This window comes from Polyodon spathula, chromosome 15, assembly GCF_017654505.1.
Source record: "Polyodon spathula isolate WHYD16114869_AA chromosome 15, ASM1765450v1, whole genome shotgun sequence".
Taxonomy (NCBI): Eukaryota; Metazoa; Chordata; class Actinopteri; order Acipenseriformes; family Polyodontidae; genus Polyodon; species Polyodon spathula.
In genome coordinates, this window is record NC_054548.1 from 4,303,272 (window position 1) to 4,322,827 (window position 19,556).

Here is a 19,556-nt window from a genome sequence, read left to right on the forward strand (position 1 = left end):
TGAAAAGTCCATAGCACGACCCAAAAGACTAACACGTGAGCAAAACAGCACATCACATGGCTTTGCCAATTCCCAATGGCTTTGATTCTGGGAGAGCTTATGGATGCAGGTCCTTCTCTGCCTTTATCGTGACAGAAGCAAAGCTGCTAAAGCAATTAGCAGAGTGTTCTGAATTCAGCTTTACAGAACGATCACCAGAGTGGCAAGACTTCATTAAATCCAGAGCAACAGCAAAAAGGTTATACCATGCTGAAAACTATTTGTGAAGAAAGCAGACTGTCAGATATTGTACAGCAAGAACCGGTGTGGGCGTGCGTACAAGAGAGAAAGAACAAGAGAATAAGGATGGAGTTTTCAAGAGATACATTTAAAAGAGAAAAGGAAAACTAAAAACGTACATGAATGTGACAGTCTGCCTAGGTAGTAATGAAGATTTCTGAGAATGAGGAATATAATTAGAACTAATTGCTGTGAAATAGATTTGAAATGGTATAGAACTAGGACTTCTGTGAAGTGACAAGGTGGAAGCACAGGGTATAATCTTCCTTTGAAGATAACACCAGGGAACGAAGCTTTGATGCTCACAGCTTTGCTCGTTCGATTTCTGTCTTTCCTAATTTGTGAAGCACCTTTGAGTGTGTAGGTTTCACTAGATATGTGTACTGAACATGTTGCTTTTCAAATGAAAAAAAATACATAAAACTGACTCAAGCATACACGATATGCAAACAGAAAATGGGTCCTAAATAGAACATGCTCATATGTGTTACCGTATACTGCCTGATGTACTCCATTAAATGTTACATAGAAGTTATACTCGAGTGCATATTATGATGCCCGAGGTAGATTTTCTGTACTAACGTTAACTATAAACACTCAAACATTGAGATATAAAGTAGAACTAAAATAATCTGAATTTAGTTTTTTAATGAGAATCCTGTAGATGTCTTTTGTGTTCTCAAGAAGGTTGGATGATAATGACAGTGTCAACAATTGATTATGAACAACATGTTTTTGAACTCCTTTAAATTCTGACTCTCCCTAGTCCTTTAGAATCTTATTATTTTCTGTCTGCTTTTTCGCTTGTTGAATATTTTAAATAAAGCCATACCACTGTTGCCTTCCACAGTAGAGGGAAGACTTAAATAAAATCATTTTTGATAGCTACTTTTATGACATACTTTTATTAATCTGGTATTACGATAGGTTTGTGCTTCTTTCAAAGCTGCACAAATGAGCACTACATAGCAAATAGCAGTGCACAATTATATACGGTTTCCAAGAAGAATGTTCTTAGACCAGAGGTATATTACATGCTTATTTCTTATTTCATCCTAAACCAGGCCTAATGGACCTCAATAGGCTGAAACAAGTGAAAGGAACTTGCTTTGAAACAACTAAGTTCTTACCAGTGTTCATTTCCAGCAAACGCTGCTGCTTCTTCTGTTGCCTCTCCAGCTTCTCCCTTTCTGCCTTCTCTTTTGCGATTTTGACACGTCTCTGCTTCTCCTCAGCTTCTCTCCTTTTCACGTTCTCCTTCACTGCTTGCTGCACAAAATCAAAAGATAAAAAATTAAGTGGGTCAGATTAAATGGAGGAGATGGACACTGGAACTTGAAGATCAAGGAGATGGTTTTGGCACTCCATTAGCAGCCTCTGACACCTATTTGGTGACACTGAGTACTCGCTGAGGTACTGTATGCTCTTTTCATTTGCACACAAATGCTGGAACATGTATAACTTTTAAATGAAGTACAATAAGACTTGTTTTATTCTTAGCAGCTGGTGTCTTGTGAAAGTGTTGAAATCTCTTTTAGGTCGAGCCCCCCTGTGCCAAACAGTGGCACCGACCCTTACTCAGTGACACTATTATTAGATAAGAACCGGAATTATCTTTTTTTAATATCCAATCTGCCATCTGTGCAAGGTATAAATGTTCATATTCTTCAATACAGCTCCATGATTTGCTGACACAATACATAGGGGACAAGAGGATTTTATATAATCAGAATATAAAAATTAATTTAAGTAGAATAACTATTACATAACATTACGAAAAATGAAGCTTTAATTATATTACAGTATAAATCAAATTCTTTAGGAGAGCATCAAATAAAGATTGCATGTTCTTCCAATGCTTGGTGTCACTTTGTTGTGGTTCCTAGTAAAAGCATGAAGCTCAATTGTGTCTGTGTACAATCCATTGATCAGTAATCTTGAGTCCAACAAATTAATTTAACTTATATGTGTATAAATAAATGTAAGAACAGATTAAAAGGGTCTGCTGCGAGATGCCAACAAAGTATGGTATATTTTTAAAGAGAACATAGGTTCAAATGTCACTAATAGATTACTATATCTTTATTCATTTATTTATTTATTTAACATTTCCGTTCTAATGTTTGCTATCATTCTGGGTGGTTCTGGTTTGCTCCAATATTGAATCATTATAATTTTCTACATCTCCCTTTACCTTGCTTTGAACTGGGCTTGACAGCCCAAGTACCTGCTCTGTACAGCCTTGCTCATTCCTTTCAAATTACATGAACTTCCCACTGTGCCAGACCTGCAGCATGTCTGAGAGCTGTAACACTCCATGCCGAATGTCCTGACTAGAAATCAGAGAGCACCATTGACCTCAATGGATCCAAGTATTTCTGAAATACACTTCCAATAGTTTACTCCATGCTTCAGACAATAAATTGCTAGTTGAAAGTAAAAGATGGAGCCTCAACATATAAACTTTAAAAGGTAAAAAATATTTTGTTCCAAAAGGTTTATGTTTTTAATTGGGTGTTCACTTTGTAAGTGGTTAAAATAATAGACAGGCACTGCATACATAGTCTATAGTCTAAAGTCTTTTTTAGACTTTACCAGTATTTTATGTGCAATATGGCATTGTGGTAAATAATTGGGCTGCATCTTTTGGAACATGATTCTGGCAAATGGTCTGTACAATTTGTTTTATAACATTTTTTTTTTCCGTTTGGATGCCAGGTGGTGTTTTTTTTTTCTTTACAAGCAGCACCGTCCACTGATTGTTTCTATTAGAGCCTCTGTCCTCTCATTTGTGGCATGCATATGTTACGTGATCAAGCTAAAGAGCTTTCATTTGGCAAAATGAAATCAAACTAAAGTCTGTACTGACTCATCTACCAGTATACGTTGAATGTGCTGGCAGTCTTACACAAGTACATTTTTCAAAGCCTTCGCCACCTTAGCTATTCGGGAAAAATTGTTGAGCCACAAGGGAAAACGTTTCGCTTGTGGTGAACGGCTAGCAGGAACATAGCATAACAAGCTGGGTTAAATAAATAAATCGTTCAGTCGAAGAACAGTAATGTCTATTCCAAACAGTTTTGAGAAATTCAATCTTTATTTCAAATTTTTAGAAAAAAAAAAAAAAGATTTGTTTTAAAAAACAATTTTACAATAATCCTTTTGTATGACTTCAGTTTCCCATAGATATATTTGCATATAATATGTAGGTTTTAAAATATAAAATGTGGGACACAGTACATGTCTAGTTTTACTTGCTATACGTATAAAAAAATAAAAGTATATACGTATAAAAAAAAAAAAAAAAAGTTTAGAAAGCCTAATATTTATGCTATTTTTGAAAGAAGAATAAAAACAGCAGGAATTATATCCACATAATCGTAGACCATTTTTATGTTTTGTAAGGTAAAAACAGGTTTCTCAGTCGGACAGAAACAATAACACTATGGCAAAAATCTAGTTTCCCCTCCGTGGAATGGCGTCCATGCGTTGCTACAGAGTACGTCAACCTATGACGTAGACTCTGCATATACCTACTGACAACCATACATATAGAATATTATCTTGACAAATACTTCCACAAAGCGTAAGCATGTGCATGACTTGTCCTGACTCACCTGCAGGGGGTTGCGAGGATCTCCATTTCTTTCCATGCCTCCGCCCCGCTCCTCCCACCACGCAACGGGCCCTGGGCCCCCCCCTGCTCCTCCCACCACCATGCTGTGAAAAATTCCTGGTAAGAACCCTGATGTGGTCTCTTTTCTTTGCTCTACTTAGCACCCTGACAGCTAGTATCAAACCCTGCACTTACTCCCACTTAGATCTAACAGAACCAGAATGGATATGTGAGTCTGTGCTCAATAGTAAATCATTCAGCACTTTGACTAAGGCAGTCTCTGTACTGTGACCAGATCTAAAGCCCAATTTAAACTTTTCAAGTATTTGGTTATCACCAAGAAGTATATTGAGTTGGCCAGCTACCAACTTCTCTAAAACCTTAGCGGCAAAAGGTAAATTGGACATAGGTCTAAAGTTGCTTAAAATAGTAGGATCCAAGCTAGGTTTTCTGAGTATGGACTTAACCAGGGCAGTTTTAAAAGCAGCAGGAACTATTCCAGTTGACAAGGATTTCTTTATAATTTCCAAAACAAAGTGACACAGATCATCAAAAATGTCTGAGTAATTTAGTGGGGATTGGATTTAAAATACACGAGGAGGAGTTCATCTTCATCACTAAGTTATTCAGGTCTTGTAACGTGATAGGAGAAAATGATTCCATGACAGAACCGACTGGTCTATTGGGTACATTGAGATTCAAGTTAGGACCATTCTGAGAGATTTGATCCCTGATATTGATCATTTTATTGTGAAAATAATTAAGAAATTCTTCACACTTAGAGGTGTGGCTTCAATCAAAGGAGGTGCAGTAGAAGATGTGTTAACTAATTTTTTAATGGTTGAAAAAAAGAACCCTGAGGTTCTTTTTATTTGCATTAATAACAGTGGAAAAATATGAGCTTCTGACTACCCTCAGAGCAGGAGTGAGTGGTGATAACCTTAATATATTAGAAAACCTCCATGTAGTTAAAGGGTTTATTGAACAAGTTTTATAAGAATGCACTTCTCTTATTTTGTAAGGGTAACTCAATATTCAAAAGAATAACAAGATGATCGGAGGTAGCAAGATCTAACTTTGATAGATTATGAATACCTAAGCCCTGAGAAATGACCAAGTCTAAAGCATGGGCACGGTTGTCCGTAGCCCATATAACATGCTGGGTGTAGTCTAAAGAATCTAAAAGCCTTATCAACTCCACAGACTGTGAACAAGATTCATTATCACTATGTATTTCTGAATCCCCAACTAAAAGGACCCTACTATGTTTAGTAGATAGTGTTGACAGACAATTAGCAAACTCTGTTAAGAAATATGAACTACATTTTGGCAGTTGGTAAATAACAATAATGAGAATAGAGAATTTGATATTTCGCATTATCATCAAGTGTTCAAATGAGGAATAATCTTCATTACCACCGTTTGATGTTGTGAGTACTACGACAGATAGCTGCAAGTCCACCCCCGCACCCATAGAGTGTGACTTCTGGTAAACAATATACTTTGGAGGAGAAGCCTCTATCAGTACGATGTTATCATCAGTACCCAGCCAAGTTTCAGTTAGGCATAAATAGTCAAGACTACGGTCTACAATGAAGTCGTTCATTAAAAAAAAAAAAAAGAATTGCCAGGGATCTTAAAATGAGTGCTTTTAAGTGGCAATGATTGAGCCACATTAGTGGGCATGTTAGCAAGACTATTAGAACAAGCCCCTAAAGACTTACACACTGACATACAGCAATGGGAACTATTTGATAATATGAAGTCAATTTTATGAAATCGGTTGGTAATTGTTTTCCTGCCCACCACAACCTTTAGTTTAAATAACTAGCTTTCAATGTTTTCTGCCAGTCTCCTTGCCCCCCATTTATTTAGATGTAGCCCACGTTTCCTGTAATAACCGGACGTTCCCCAAAAACAATCCCAGTTGTTTACAAAACCAATACCTTCTTTTGTACACCAGTCCGCTAACCACTTCTTCAGGGATCCTGTTCTGCTTTAAGTTTCATCCCCCTTGGCAATAACTGGTAATAATCCTGACATAAAAGTTTTGCCTCCAAAATCTACTTGTAATGTATGTATGTATGCCCTTTTCTTTAGGGAACTCTTCTGTAAACTAATACAAAGTGGGTACAACGGCATACAGATCCTTTATATATAATTTATATGGCTGATTCAGGGAAAAAAAAAAAAATGTAGCATTGTTACTAATGTCATACCAGTGTCCGTGTAATAAGATCTCATGTATTTTTCATATTTTTTGGTCTGTGTATTTTTCACACACCCAGTGTGTTTTGAATCAGGTTAGATATGGAATACTGATCATATTTATAATGACTGCTGTTCCTGACTCTGCTGGTTTATTTGAAAACAAGGTGTTATAGGCCAACAACTATAACAAAACATATCCCTGATTTGAAAATGGCATTTTAACATATTTAACTTTGTTTTAATTTGTTTGCAGGAAATGGAAGTCAAAGGCTTGGTTATTATCATTAATAAAAAAAAAAAACAATTCTCAATCAGGAAGCACTCCCACACAACAGAACACAGCACATTCGATGCACGATAACATTGTAGCTGTATGATAACCTTCCCAATGAAGCCTTTCACTGGGTAGTAATGTTCTTCAATCAGGGTGTTATTGCTACTTAACAAGTGTTTCCCATAGAAGCTAATATGGCAAGTACGATATAACCCATGACAGGGTGTGCGGTAAGACAATTCTTACAGAACATCCTGGAGTGGGTTATTTTCCTTATAAAATGGCTAAAAAATTTTAAAAAAAGTGAAAATAATTACACAAACTAGCTTTAAGGAAATAATTTGAAATGTATCCCTTTTATAGTAACATTGTAGATAAAATGGCATTTGGGAATTGAAAGCAGACTGATGTCTCACACCTGAGGGAGGAGTCACAAACAGCTAAACACTAAACTGGCACTTGACATCGAGGGAGGAGCTTTTGCAGGTTTTGCAGTGTTCAAGAGAAGCTGACCAATAGTTTTCACACTGATGGCTGGTAACTGGGATAATTTCCCTAGATTGCAAACCAGCGTTAAATATGTGGGCTAAACAACCTTCCCATCTGTGGGGAACACAATAAAATTCTTGTTTAAAAAACCAACAGTTGTGTCAGAAGAGAGCAGGAGAGATTTTTATTTTGTTTTAAATATGTTTCTGAAATCGGAGGATAGTGGCGAGATGTATCTGTTGTGTCTAATTTTAACATTGCATACTCACTAGTCAGTTTATAAGGCAATATTTATTAAACTAGATACTTATTAAACTGCTGCTGCATATATATTACATGCTGAGTGAGACTTGTGTTGTGATTTCTAAGATGGCTTTTGTATAAAGTGTTACTGCTACTGCTTACCTCAAAGTTTTTTGTTCTGTTCTCTGACTAAATACCACAGTATATTTGCCACGTTCTGTAATTCTTAGTGACAGGTGAAAAAACAGATTGTTGAGTGATTTAAATGCGGTTTCAGTTGCATGTTGACATTTTTACCTACAGAAACAGTTTAGATAATTGTTACTGTTAATGTGTAGTAATATTAATAGATCAGGTAAGTAAGCTGGTTTATGATGTCATAGCCGTGTGGTAAGAAAATTCTTACCGTACGGTCATGTGATCTCATTAAGCCAATCACAGTACTTAATTTATCCAAGCCATTTTATAAAATCCACTTATCAAAGGTGTACCATTTGTGTAATAATCTGCATCCAATTTGTAGTATAAAACGAGCAGTCTGTCCACTTCGCTTCAGCAGAGAAAAAGAGAGCAGTTGCATGATTTGTATCAAGAACAAACCCAGACTTACCATAAACATAGATCTGAAGTTGCTCAAGTCGGTGAATAACTCTTCAGCTGAGGTCTTCTTTGAGTCAATGGCGTAATACTCCACCAGGTTCTGGTAAAACGTACCCATGTTATTATGCATAACAACCAGCTTCTGATACTGCTCCCTGGCCTGCTTGGAGAAGCTGTAAAGCCACTGTTAAGGACACCCAACATACATCATGCAGATCTGTTCATATATGCTGTAGTGTGGAATCCAGCCTTAATTAAACAGTCCCCACAGTCACCAAAGGTGTTTAACAGTTTTGGCTGGCTATTCAAGGGGCCGCATATATACATGCACTGGGTAAAAAATTAATAAATCTGTGATTAACTGGCTGGGACGAATATACGCTTTGCTGTATATGAACTGACATGAAGAAAAGGGCTTTTTAAAAATTAAAATATTTTGGGCTGTGTTCAAGAGATAAAGTACGATAGGATGTGATTTTAATTGTAATGTTAACAGCTGGGTATGTCAACATGTCCAGAATATATAATAATTAAGACAAATTATATGTAAAACATCTATTATGATGACACAACAACTACAAAGAGAAATCTGGGGAAAATGTCAAAATCGTAGTAGGCTTATAAATATGTGCATTGAAGCATATCCAAGAACTGAACTCACTTAACCAGGTTTATTAAACTGTAACTGATTCAAAATGGATTCACAGTGGTAAAAGTAAATCAATTTCCCTACACTTCAGTAAGCAAGCCTATAGTACTGTAGGTAAACATCTGCTTCCCACAATATCAATGCCTACCCCTACACCAGTATATGATACATCCAGACAATGGTTATACAGTATGCAATGTCATTATTAGTATCTCTATCTGATCAAGTCACTCATCCTCAGACTTTTCCCTCTACATGTTACTGTATGATCAAGTAGATTAGTTAATTCATAAATATACTTTGAACTTTACAGCACTATGCTGAAATTATGAACTCATGGGTTTAACGTACGGATTAGACCCACAGTAATCAACACACACACACACACATTATATATATATATATATATATATATATATATATATATATATATATATATATATATATATATATATATATATATATATATATATACACACACACACACACACACACACACACACACACACACACATATATAACACTGGAAAAAATTAAGAGACCACTGCAAAATTATCAGTTTCTCTGGTTTTACTATTTATAGGTATGTGTTTGGGTAAAATGAACATTTTTGTTTTATTCTATAAACTATTGACAACATTTCTCCCAAATTCCAAATAAAAATATTGTCATTTAGAGCATTTGTTTGCAGAAAATGACAACTGGTCAAAATAACAAAAAAGATGCAGTGTTGTCAGACCTCGAATAATGCAAAGAAAATAAGTTCATATTCATTTTTAAACAACACAATACTAATGTTTTAACTTAGGAAGAGTTCAGAAATCTTGGCATGCTCTCCACCAGTCTTTCACATTGAATCAAGCCAAGTACAAGGTTGTCCTGGAAGAAAACTTCCTTCTGCTCTGACAATGTTCCCCAACTCTGAGGATTGGTTTTTCCAGCAGGAAAATGCTCCATGCCACATAGCCAGGTCAATCAAGGTGTGGATGGAGGACCACCAGATCAAGACCCTGTCATGGCCAGCCCAATCTCCAGACCTGAACCCCATTCAAAACCTCTGGAATGTGATCAAGAGGAAGATGGACGGTCACAAGCCATCAAACAAAGCCGAGCTGCTTGAATTTTTGCGCCAGGAGTGGCATAAAGTCACCCAACATCAATGTGAAAGACTGGTGGAGAGCATGCCAAGATTTCTGAACTCTTCCTAAGTTAAAACATTAGTATTGTGTTGTTTAAAAATGAATATGAACTTATTTTCTTTGCATTATTCGAGGTCTGACAACACTGCATCTTTTTTGTTATTTTGACCAGTTGTCATTTTCTGCAAACAAATGCTCTAAATGACAATATTTTTATTTGGAATTTGGGAGAAATGTTGGCAGTAGTTTATAGAATAAAACAAAAATGTTCATTTTACCCAAACACATACCTATAAATAGTAAAACCAGAGAAACTGATAATTTTGCAGTGGTCTCTTAATTTTTTCCAGAGCTGTATGCATATAATATATATAATATATATATGTGTATATATATATATATATATATATATATATATATATATATATATATATATATATATATATATATATATATATATATATATATATATATATACACACACACACACACACACACACACATATACACACAAACATACATACATACACACACACACAAACACTTATTTATTGAACATAAATTCACATAAGAGAAGAAACAATAGATAACTAAATATGCCTGTACCCTTAAGCCAAAATTTCTGTGAAGGCTCATAAATAATTGTAACTGAAAAAAGGCAATCTGTTTTACACCAAACCCACTTTAAAATCTAATTTGACACTAGTTTAATCAAAACATATCAAAGCTGACCACATTTATTGTATTTATCATCCTAATATATTACCCAATTACAGACAGCAATTGAATGTGACTACTACTGAGAGAGAGAGAGATAGAAAGGGAGAGAGAGAGAGAGAGAGAGAGAGAGAGAGAGAGAGAGGGAGATGTCCTTCAACACACTCCCTTTGCAATGTGGTCTTTTCTTTGTCTAATTTCCATCACATAGGTTTGTTATTTCATATGTACATGATCATGATATGCTCAAAGTACTTTAACTTCTGCTGTCTGATCAACAACAGGAAAACTGTCAACTCACTGGCAAGGAAGAGGCTGTAAAAGCCCTTGACTTCCCCCACCCATAGCATCATCATGAGCTGCCATGTTGTCTTCACATCTTCACATCTTTCCAGCAGAGCCTGATAAATCGCAGTTCTGTAGCAACAAAGAGCCGGGCAATTGTGCAGGGTACTTTGGCAGCACAATCATTAGTCAGAATTGGTGGCTGTTACATAGGCAGTCATACACAAGGTGCTGTATAGAAACAAACCAGCTTGTTGATAAATGTGAGAGTAAAGTATTACTCCTCCTCTCAGATCTTTTCTATACTGTTCATTTGCAATGGTCATACCCAAGTAAATCCATCTTGTTTCTGCTGATATGTTTCAGATGTTTCATACTTTATAGTATGTGCTTTAACATATTACAGAATTACTTGTTTATGTGCAGATTGGTTGGATAGTCGACACTGCCAATTTCACTTCACTCATACTTCCCTCCCTCAAATTCCCAGTTCTTATTTACAGTTGCTTTATAGAAATGTATATCCACATTGTGACTTCAGATCTGGACTGTTATATCAATGCTAATGTGTTCAGTTCCAGGTTGAAGGTTACACTTTTAAACATACTTTGGAAATTAAGTGCTGTAATCTGCCCACCCATTCCTTTTGCATATCATCGTGTCAATCAATTTCCTTATCGCAGTGCAATATATTTCTGCCCTCATCATGGATTCAGAGCTCAGACTGAATTGGTATGGTAAAGTATGCAATCCTATTTGACTTCTTCCTATTACAATTTATTTGATAGTACCATTTGCAGTTTGACTTTTGAATGATCTGTAAATTGCATTCGACAGTACCATTTGCAGTTTGGCTCCTGAATGATGTGCAATTTGTAAAGAAGCTCCACTACATGTAAAAGCAATCACAGTATAATGATCTAAAGTTAAGTATGACATCCCATGTCAAATGCTTTGGTGAAATCAATGAAGCTCATTGAATAAATGTTGGTTCAAGCCCTATTGTTTTCATCACTGGAAGGTTTAGTTTGGTGATCTATGGTTCCACTTTCTTGTTCTAAAACAAAATCTGCCAGCACTTTGGACATGAAATACTACATTTTGCATTCAGCTGAACTTGCAAGTAAATGAAAATAATGTGGTGAATCTGTTTGTTTTTACTCTTTCGGGCTTGTAAATTCAAGATGACTGAATGCGAGATCTGCGGCTGCAAGGCAGGCATCGTTAGGGATAACATTACTAATGTCCAGCCTCATAATACCAGTGGAATTACACTGACGATTATGGAATCAGAAATACTCGTGAGTCACTGGAATTACTGTCATTGAAGTATCTCGATTTTAAATACAATGATAGGTGGAGGGAACCTCAAAATGAGTGTGAGTTTTAAAAGCAAATTCATAAGACTGAAATAAGGGTGTTTTTCTGTGCACATAAAGTTGAATGTTCAAAACAGGTATATAAACACACAACAAAAAAAGGTGGATAAAATAATGCATCTTAATCTCCCCATTAAGATGGCATTGTTTGAACTACAGTAGTGTATCTGAACTGCTCATCCCTGATGTGATCTCCTCTCAGCACGTTCTACAATCAGAGATGCCAACTTACGAAAGTAGAAAATAGTAGCATAGTAGTAGAAATATTTGTTTTAAGGCCAGTGGCTGCTAGCCTCTAGAAATTAAAAGGTTCTTAGGCTCTGGAAAGCCAATTAACTCGTTTTTGCTGTTCAATCTATAATTTTGGTAATTGTAAACACACAGCATTTAGAAATTTAAAAAAACCAAAACAAAACAAACAAAAAAAAAACAACCATTGATTTTTTTTTGGAATTCTATTTAGTCTGGATTTTAATATTGAGAGTTTTAAGATGTCGAAAGTGCTATCAAATCTGGAATGAAATATTCAACCTCAAAACCTTATAAAAAAAAAAAAAAAAAAATATATATATATATATATATATATATATATATATATATATATATATATATATATATATATATATATATATATATATATATCAAATAACACCACCTAAATAAAGATTTAACAATTGTTTACATTTTTACTACTCTGCAACTATCAAAACACAAAATGCTGTGTAGTATCCAATAATTGATTATTTAAAGCGAGTTAAACCTCAAAACCCATTTGCACAAACATACAATAAAGGGGAGTGTCAGATTCTGCTTGCTGGTGTTTCTTGTCCCTATGTGAGTGATGCAGTCATGACTACTACCACATTTCACAGAGAAGTCTGCCAGGCAGTATTCACAGTAGACATGAGATTGCGATACTCGACTTCTTTTAATGAATGAACCATTCTGTGGTAAATTCCTCTCGATATTTCTGACAAGCTAACACCGATCTTTTAGATGGAGGAGAGTGACATTTTTTGTTTGACTTGTAATTCCTATTTTAATAACTGATAAGTAAGGCTGGGATTTCGTCATGGAAAGTTGTTCAAAATCATGAAGGAAGCAGGACATGGTGTGTGAAGTCACGGGGATGAACAATACCTACATAAACATAAAATTAGTCTGTCTATAGAAGTAGGAAAAAGGGAAAATTAATCTAAATATTTATTATGGTGTTCAGTGTAAAAAAAAAAAAAAGTACCCAATTGTCTTGCTGACATTGAGGATCTGTGCAATAAAATAAGACAGAGCTATTGAAACTTAAAACCAAATTAGCTCACAGTACACTTTTACCTTTTAGAGTGTATCTAATTATTTTCAGTTTTATATATGTGACTTTCCTTCTAACCCTAATTAAAATAAAATAAAGCAGAAAACTTTGAGGTGCTTTTAAAATGTATGTGGATATGGCTTAAAAAAAAAATACACAGTTACATAATTACACATTCTGGGTGGGTTAATTCTGTACAAGATTATGAACCTTGTCTACAAGGAAGATAGCAATTGTTTGCACATCAGAATTACACAAGGATTGTGAATGCTAATGAGTTCATTAGTAGCCTGTTGCTTGTGATATTCAGACGCAGGATGTAGTAGCTCGATAGGCTTGGATCTGTAATTGCACGTGGGATGACAAACTGTTTCCAGCAGAGCTCTGTCCTTCCTGTTTCTAATTTCCTGCTGTCCTCTCTTTAGCAGTTCCGTGGGTTAAACACATCAGCATCAGTCAGCTCCCCGTGACAGACTGAAGTGCAGACGGGATCACACATCCCAGCACTTTGCTGAAGCCTTAACCTTTTCATCAGGCTCCCCTTGCTTAAGTAATGTACTGTACCTCAAGTGCACTCCCCTAATTAGTGTGCTCACCAGGCGTTACCAGAACCATATGCAAAACCACTGTTTCTAAATGAGGACCCGTCTGCTGGGACAAGAAATAGATGAATACTAACTGTATGTTTCCTTTTTTTGATCAAAATTCAGGTAAATTAAACAATATGCATCCCCCCATCCCTTTGTACTACTGAATTAAAACCGACTCAAAGAAAGGCCAAACGGCAGTCATATAATGACATCCCGTAATTCACAAGGCATGCACTGCCGGCCTATCCAAGCTGCACCAATTTGAAAGTTAGACTGATATTGCAAGACAAACTGTATATTGATTAATGGATTGAAAATGTAAAATATATAGGATTGTTTTTGTAGATATACTAGTTATGTGACCAGATATGGCAGGTCAATTTCATGGCCACCAACACATTTATCGTACAGTGCTTATATAACTCTTCAAAATATGAGGTCACAAATTATGCCACAAAATTGACAGTTTCAGTTACAATACTCACATGGCCACAAGGTGTCAGCCCACATGTCACTCAAAGTAAAGGGTGCCAATAGATTTTCCCCAATGAGTTTCTATTAAATTGAAAATCTGAAGTTGGCATATTAAATCATTGATATGATATCAGATGTACCAACAGTGGCAGTATGCTCCCCTCGTGGGGAAGCTTAAAATATTGGTAAGAATTTAGAACACTAATCTAGACAGATCAGCTGTTAAAAATAAAAATACCAATAGTTTACCATTTTAACCCTAGCTTGTTGGGGAGAAAACAACAAGAGGACAGATGCCTGGCGGGAGTTGCTTATCAATCTAATCAGTAAAGAATCTCATGAACTTTTAAGTAGCTGTGACATTTGGAGAAATGTTAATCCACACTGGAGATAAGAGATCATCAGGCTCCAGGCAACTAGTTGGTGATATACTGTCTTGCATGTGTTTCCATAAATAGTTGTGATTAGAATCTAGGTACAACAGCCTGAAATCCACTTCAGTAAATTTTAACAAAAGCTTGAATTTGCAATCTGCAAATCCCCTTCTAAATCCCATTTGTAAAGGTAACACCTTATTGCAAAAAGAGGTGGCGATTGCAGGGTCAGTGTTTAATTTACGGTCATAGCTCGAGTAAGCCCACTATAAACAAAGTGCAGGTTTTCAGAAATGCTTTCAGAAGCTGACACTTAAGCTCTGCATGTCTGAGCGCCAGAGTTAAAGCTGCCTCAATATTAATATAAGGGTATACGCAGATGCATCCTAAAAGTTAAATAAACCTATGGCTTAACTGACTGATGCTTGGTGACCACTGTAACTGTCAGAAAGGATATGGACAGCTTTGTCACAAACTTGTCATGCATGTCCTCTGTAGGGGGAAAGGTCTCCAAATCCTTTTCAAGCTGTAGAAGCTGTCGCTCCATCTGCTTAAGGTTCTTCTCAAGGTTTTCTGCCGATACTAAAATAAAAGATGAAAAATAAGTCATTTTTGTGGTTTCTCACTTTAAAATTACATTTAGGCAGTTTAAATTGTGATTTATTTGTGTTCTATCGGTTGAAGTTTAATTATTTTTTTCCATTTTTCACAGTAAATTCTGCTTTATGTCTTTCTCTTTCAACATGGACTTATTAGGATAGATAGAACTGTACTGTCAAGCAAAAATAATTCTGTGGCACTGTCGAATCTCACACCCTGCTGTTGCTCCTTGGAACATTTTTGATCAAAAAACAGTTTATTTCAATCTTGCTGTGCATGAACATAACAGAATAGAAATATGCAAAACTAGCCAGAAACAATGATACTGCTAGCTCTATCAACAAACCAATATTGTAATGAATCGTCTTGCACTAACATTTTTGTCTGAAACAACTGCATGTAATGTAATTACTGGAGATGCCACTGACATCAAACAACACTCTGCTGGCTCAAACTCAAACAGGATGCAATGCAATGGTTTTACATTTTAAAACCAGGGGGGGGGGGCTATTCTTTTAAGTATGTATTTTTAATTAAAGGTGTCATAAAACAGATTGCTTTCATGCAGCAATCAGATTTTAAATGGAAAGCACACTATTTTTTTTTTTTATAATGCTCTGTCTTAAGTCAAGGGTATGTTCCCATTATAGTCATACAACTGGCTGACCAAGTAACTGGTGCAGAAAGACTTTATAGCAACACATGTAGTAGTGTAATTTGGTTCTCTTCCCCAGTAATGGGATAAGAAATATCTGAGACTCAGGGGACTGTCAAGTTAAGGGTATTTTTCAATGTAAGTTTACAAATGCATGACAGTGAGCAGACTAGCATTACAGTGTTTTTAAAACGATCATCCGTGATGCCAGCACTTTTTTCCCCCCATACGTTTGACAGTGCATTTCTCAATTGCACTTGTCTAGCTACTACATCTCGGCCTTTACTCAGTTAACTGCAACAGCACAGTATGGCCACCAGTGGTGTTTCTGGAAAGTCCCTCTTGCATTTGACTAAATTTGATGACAACTGGTCAAATATCAGACCAAGCACAAGAATAACAATGAACTCACCTCACGATTCTACCCATGTTTAACTACTACAGTTTAATACCAAATGAAAATGAGAGAAGAGAAACAGCATGTAGAAGAAATAGGATACATGGCATCTCTTGTCATATCAATTTTCTACTGCATCTATAAAGTAATTGATTGTTTACATGCAAGAAAAAATAATAAACAAAAGCAGTATTCAAATAACCTACATGTCATTTACAAGTATGCAACTACTGTACAATATATCTTGGATGAATCGTAGCAGTGACAAAACACCACAATTACTTTTCATAAGAGAGTGAATACTTCAAAAGACTAGAACTCACTACAGACTCATTGAAAACTGCCTTTCTGTCTAAGAAAGAAATTGAGACATCAAACACTGCTGTGTGTAGTACTGTATATGCTCATCATAGCCTGCTTGACCACAGCAGCTACTTCTCACTTTGATTACCTTTCAATCAATGTAGGTACATGTGTAATACGGGATGACAACACAGCAAGTACAAAGCATATGCGATTATCTTTGAGTAAAGATACAGCATGTTGTTTTAACACAACCTGTTTTGTAGGTTCAGTTGAAGCTTATTTGAATTACTTATTTTTTTACATGTGTCTTTTAATTAAATTGAGGAACATTTTTAGAAGACAAATAAATCAGAATTTTTACATGATACAAAATGTATTATTCTTGTATTGTATGACTCCCAAGTTGCACAAAATATGTTATTGCCAACAGTTTTCAGCGAACACACATTGCCTGCAGTACTTGATTACTTAATGCCAGCGTAATAACAACCCGAGGGAATCAGTCAGTTCTTTGTGAGAATAAATTGGTAGTTTAGTATTTTTTTGATGCCTGATATAGACAAGTATTTTTTCTTCATTCCCATGTTTTTCAGCTTTGTAAAATACAAGTTTTTACATCCTTGAGGTCCTTGCATATCTTTTGTCTCTAGTTTTCCAATGGGAGTAAGACAACTTTAGTAATCTATTTTAAAGAAAACAATTATTACAATTGGTCATATACTGTGGAAATCTGTCAAATCTTATAAAAAAACGACAGCATTGAGATGAAACGAGAGTAAGAAAGATGAAAAACGAGCTGATGACAAAATGGCTAAACTCATTTCAGATCTGTTTACAGTTTCTTATATACATGCATACATACAGCACATGCCTGTGCAGTACACAATATGGTTTGCCCTTTATGGCTACTACAAGTGTTATTATTATTTATTATATGTTCTTCTTGAGAGTCTAACAACACAGCACATCTTTTTAAACAAGAAGTTTATTGCCATGAACAGAAGATATACTTGATAGGATACTACAGAATGCAGGAGAGCTCAGGAATCAGAAATGTGAAGGCAGGGTGTTTTAAAGGCTGTTTTTATCCTCACTGTTTCCTGATATAAACCCAATTGGCTGCAGGGCTTTTACAGAACTAAAAGTTTCTCTTTCTCCTTCGTTAAGAGGGACTTTGAAAATGTAACTGTTTTGAGGTAGACGAGGAGTTATTTACTATGCAATGCACTTTATAAAAGAGAGCATTAACATTGAAGTTAATTTTACAAAACTTGAACCAAAAATATACTGCAAGTAATTCAATTCAAGGTCTCAAGTGTTCTCATTTAAAATCTTGAGGAAAATATTTGGAAATGGGATGCAGATATGCCCCAAGAAGTCAGTACACATACAACAATATACTGAATTCCTTGTTATTGAAATGTATTGAGTCTGCAGATGCATTTATTGAGAAAGTTGCAGATGTTTGTTACACAGTCTATGTAATACGGAGCTAGAGTGGAAGCCAGTATAAAACAGGATCCAATGAAGGGACTTTCAAATTGAAAGGCACAAAAGCTTATTTACTTTTATATTTTTAAACAATATAATAAAAGGTTTTTTTTTTTTTTTTTTTTTTTTTTTTTTAATTGTATTACTTTTCATTTAAAAGATACAAATCCCACCTACCTAATCCTAGTTTGGCATTTGTAGCCAATGGATGTAACAATGTACAATTATAGTAAGGTTAGATATTAATGATTGCATGGCTAAAGTACTTTGAATTGTACAACTTACTGTAAACCACATAACAGAGGGACTGCAAATCGAGTCACAGACTTTACTGATTTGTCGTTAATAGTACCTGGACTACTTACAGTAAAATGCTTAGTACAGTACATATGCAGATTCTTTCTGAAAGATCCCAGTTTAAAAGGTGAAACTCTCCAGGTTCTGCCTCATGCTGCCTGGTGAGAAAATGAAAATGGGAATTCTGGCTGTACTGTTCTAGAGCAATTAATTAGCCTATGATAGATTTACATTTTCTAAGATCTAGGAATTCACAAACATTATTAGAAATGGAAAAGACAAAGAAACAGAGAGGTACAAATGCCAGGGGAAAAGAATGCTTTGTGTCTATAAATTACCTATTTTTTTCTGTTCTGTATGCATATAATGTAGCTTTCTGAATTCATGCAAAAGATGTAGTTGCCATGGGGTTTGGACCACTGAGGATATGCGTGATTCTGACTGAGCGACAGGAGTCTGAAAAAGACTGCCAGGTGCTTGGCTGGTAATAGGAAGAGAACATTTTCAAGTCTGAGCTCTTTGTCCCTCTTAATCCTGAAGGAATGGTAATTTTCTGAAGACTGAATTGGCCTGAGGCATTTTAAGCAAAGGCTGTATAAGTCTGTTACCAGCATAGTATGAACACATTTTGCACATTGTTTAAGTCCCTTTTTGATGTACATGTCAAGACATCGAGATTGGATCATTGTAACTTCTCTTTCTTTACATAAAAAAAATACATAAATAAAAAAGTATAACCAAGCTGATCTATCTGGGGAAGATAACAACAAAGGATGCAAAAAAAAAAAAAGTACAGAAAAATTGTGAGCTCAAATCTCCTGTAAATTTGCATAATATTTTAGGACAGGCAGCTGTTTACAACTACAACAGATGTACTTCTATTGACTCAATCATAAATTCTGAGTTGGAACTTTTATATGAGGGGTGGACAGTTCTGGTCCTCAAGGTCCGGCACCCTCGTGGTCTTTATTCCACCTATACCCTGAATTATTTCATTGAACAAATGCTTTCAGTTCATAATTACTTAATTGTTTGATGATATCTATAAAGCCTAGAAGACAGGGCAGTATTTATGAACCCGTTTTAGAAGATCAAGGCAACACTCAACGTCAACAACCTCTAGCACCCTCTTATAGAACATTCTGTACAACTCTAAAGATAACCACAGTGGTGCATAAATAA

The 19,556-nt window shown here is 35.6% G+C and overlaps 1 protein-coding gene across 1 annotated transcript in view; it reads right to left on the bottom strand.

Annotated features, from left to right (window-relative positions):
• LOC121327490 (protein diaphanous homolog 3) overlaps window positions 1–19,556 on the bottom strand; it is a 54,462-nt gene that overhangs the window by 8,610 nt on the left and 26,296 nt on the right. Inside the window, exons 6-8 of the mRNA XM_041271561.1 lie at window positions 15,086–15,210; window positions 7,723–7,887; window positions 1,410–1,548 (exon numbers count right to left, since the gene is read on the bottom strand). Coding sequence (XP_041127495.1) covers window positions 1,410–1,548; window positions 7,723–7,887; window positions 15,086–15,210 — 429 coding nt within the window. The remainder of the gene's footprint in view (window positions 1–1,409; window positions 1,549–7,722; window positions 7,888–15,085; window positions 15,211–19,556) is intronic.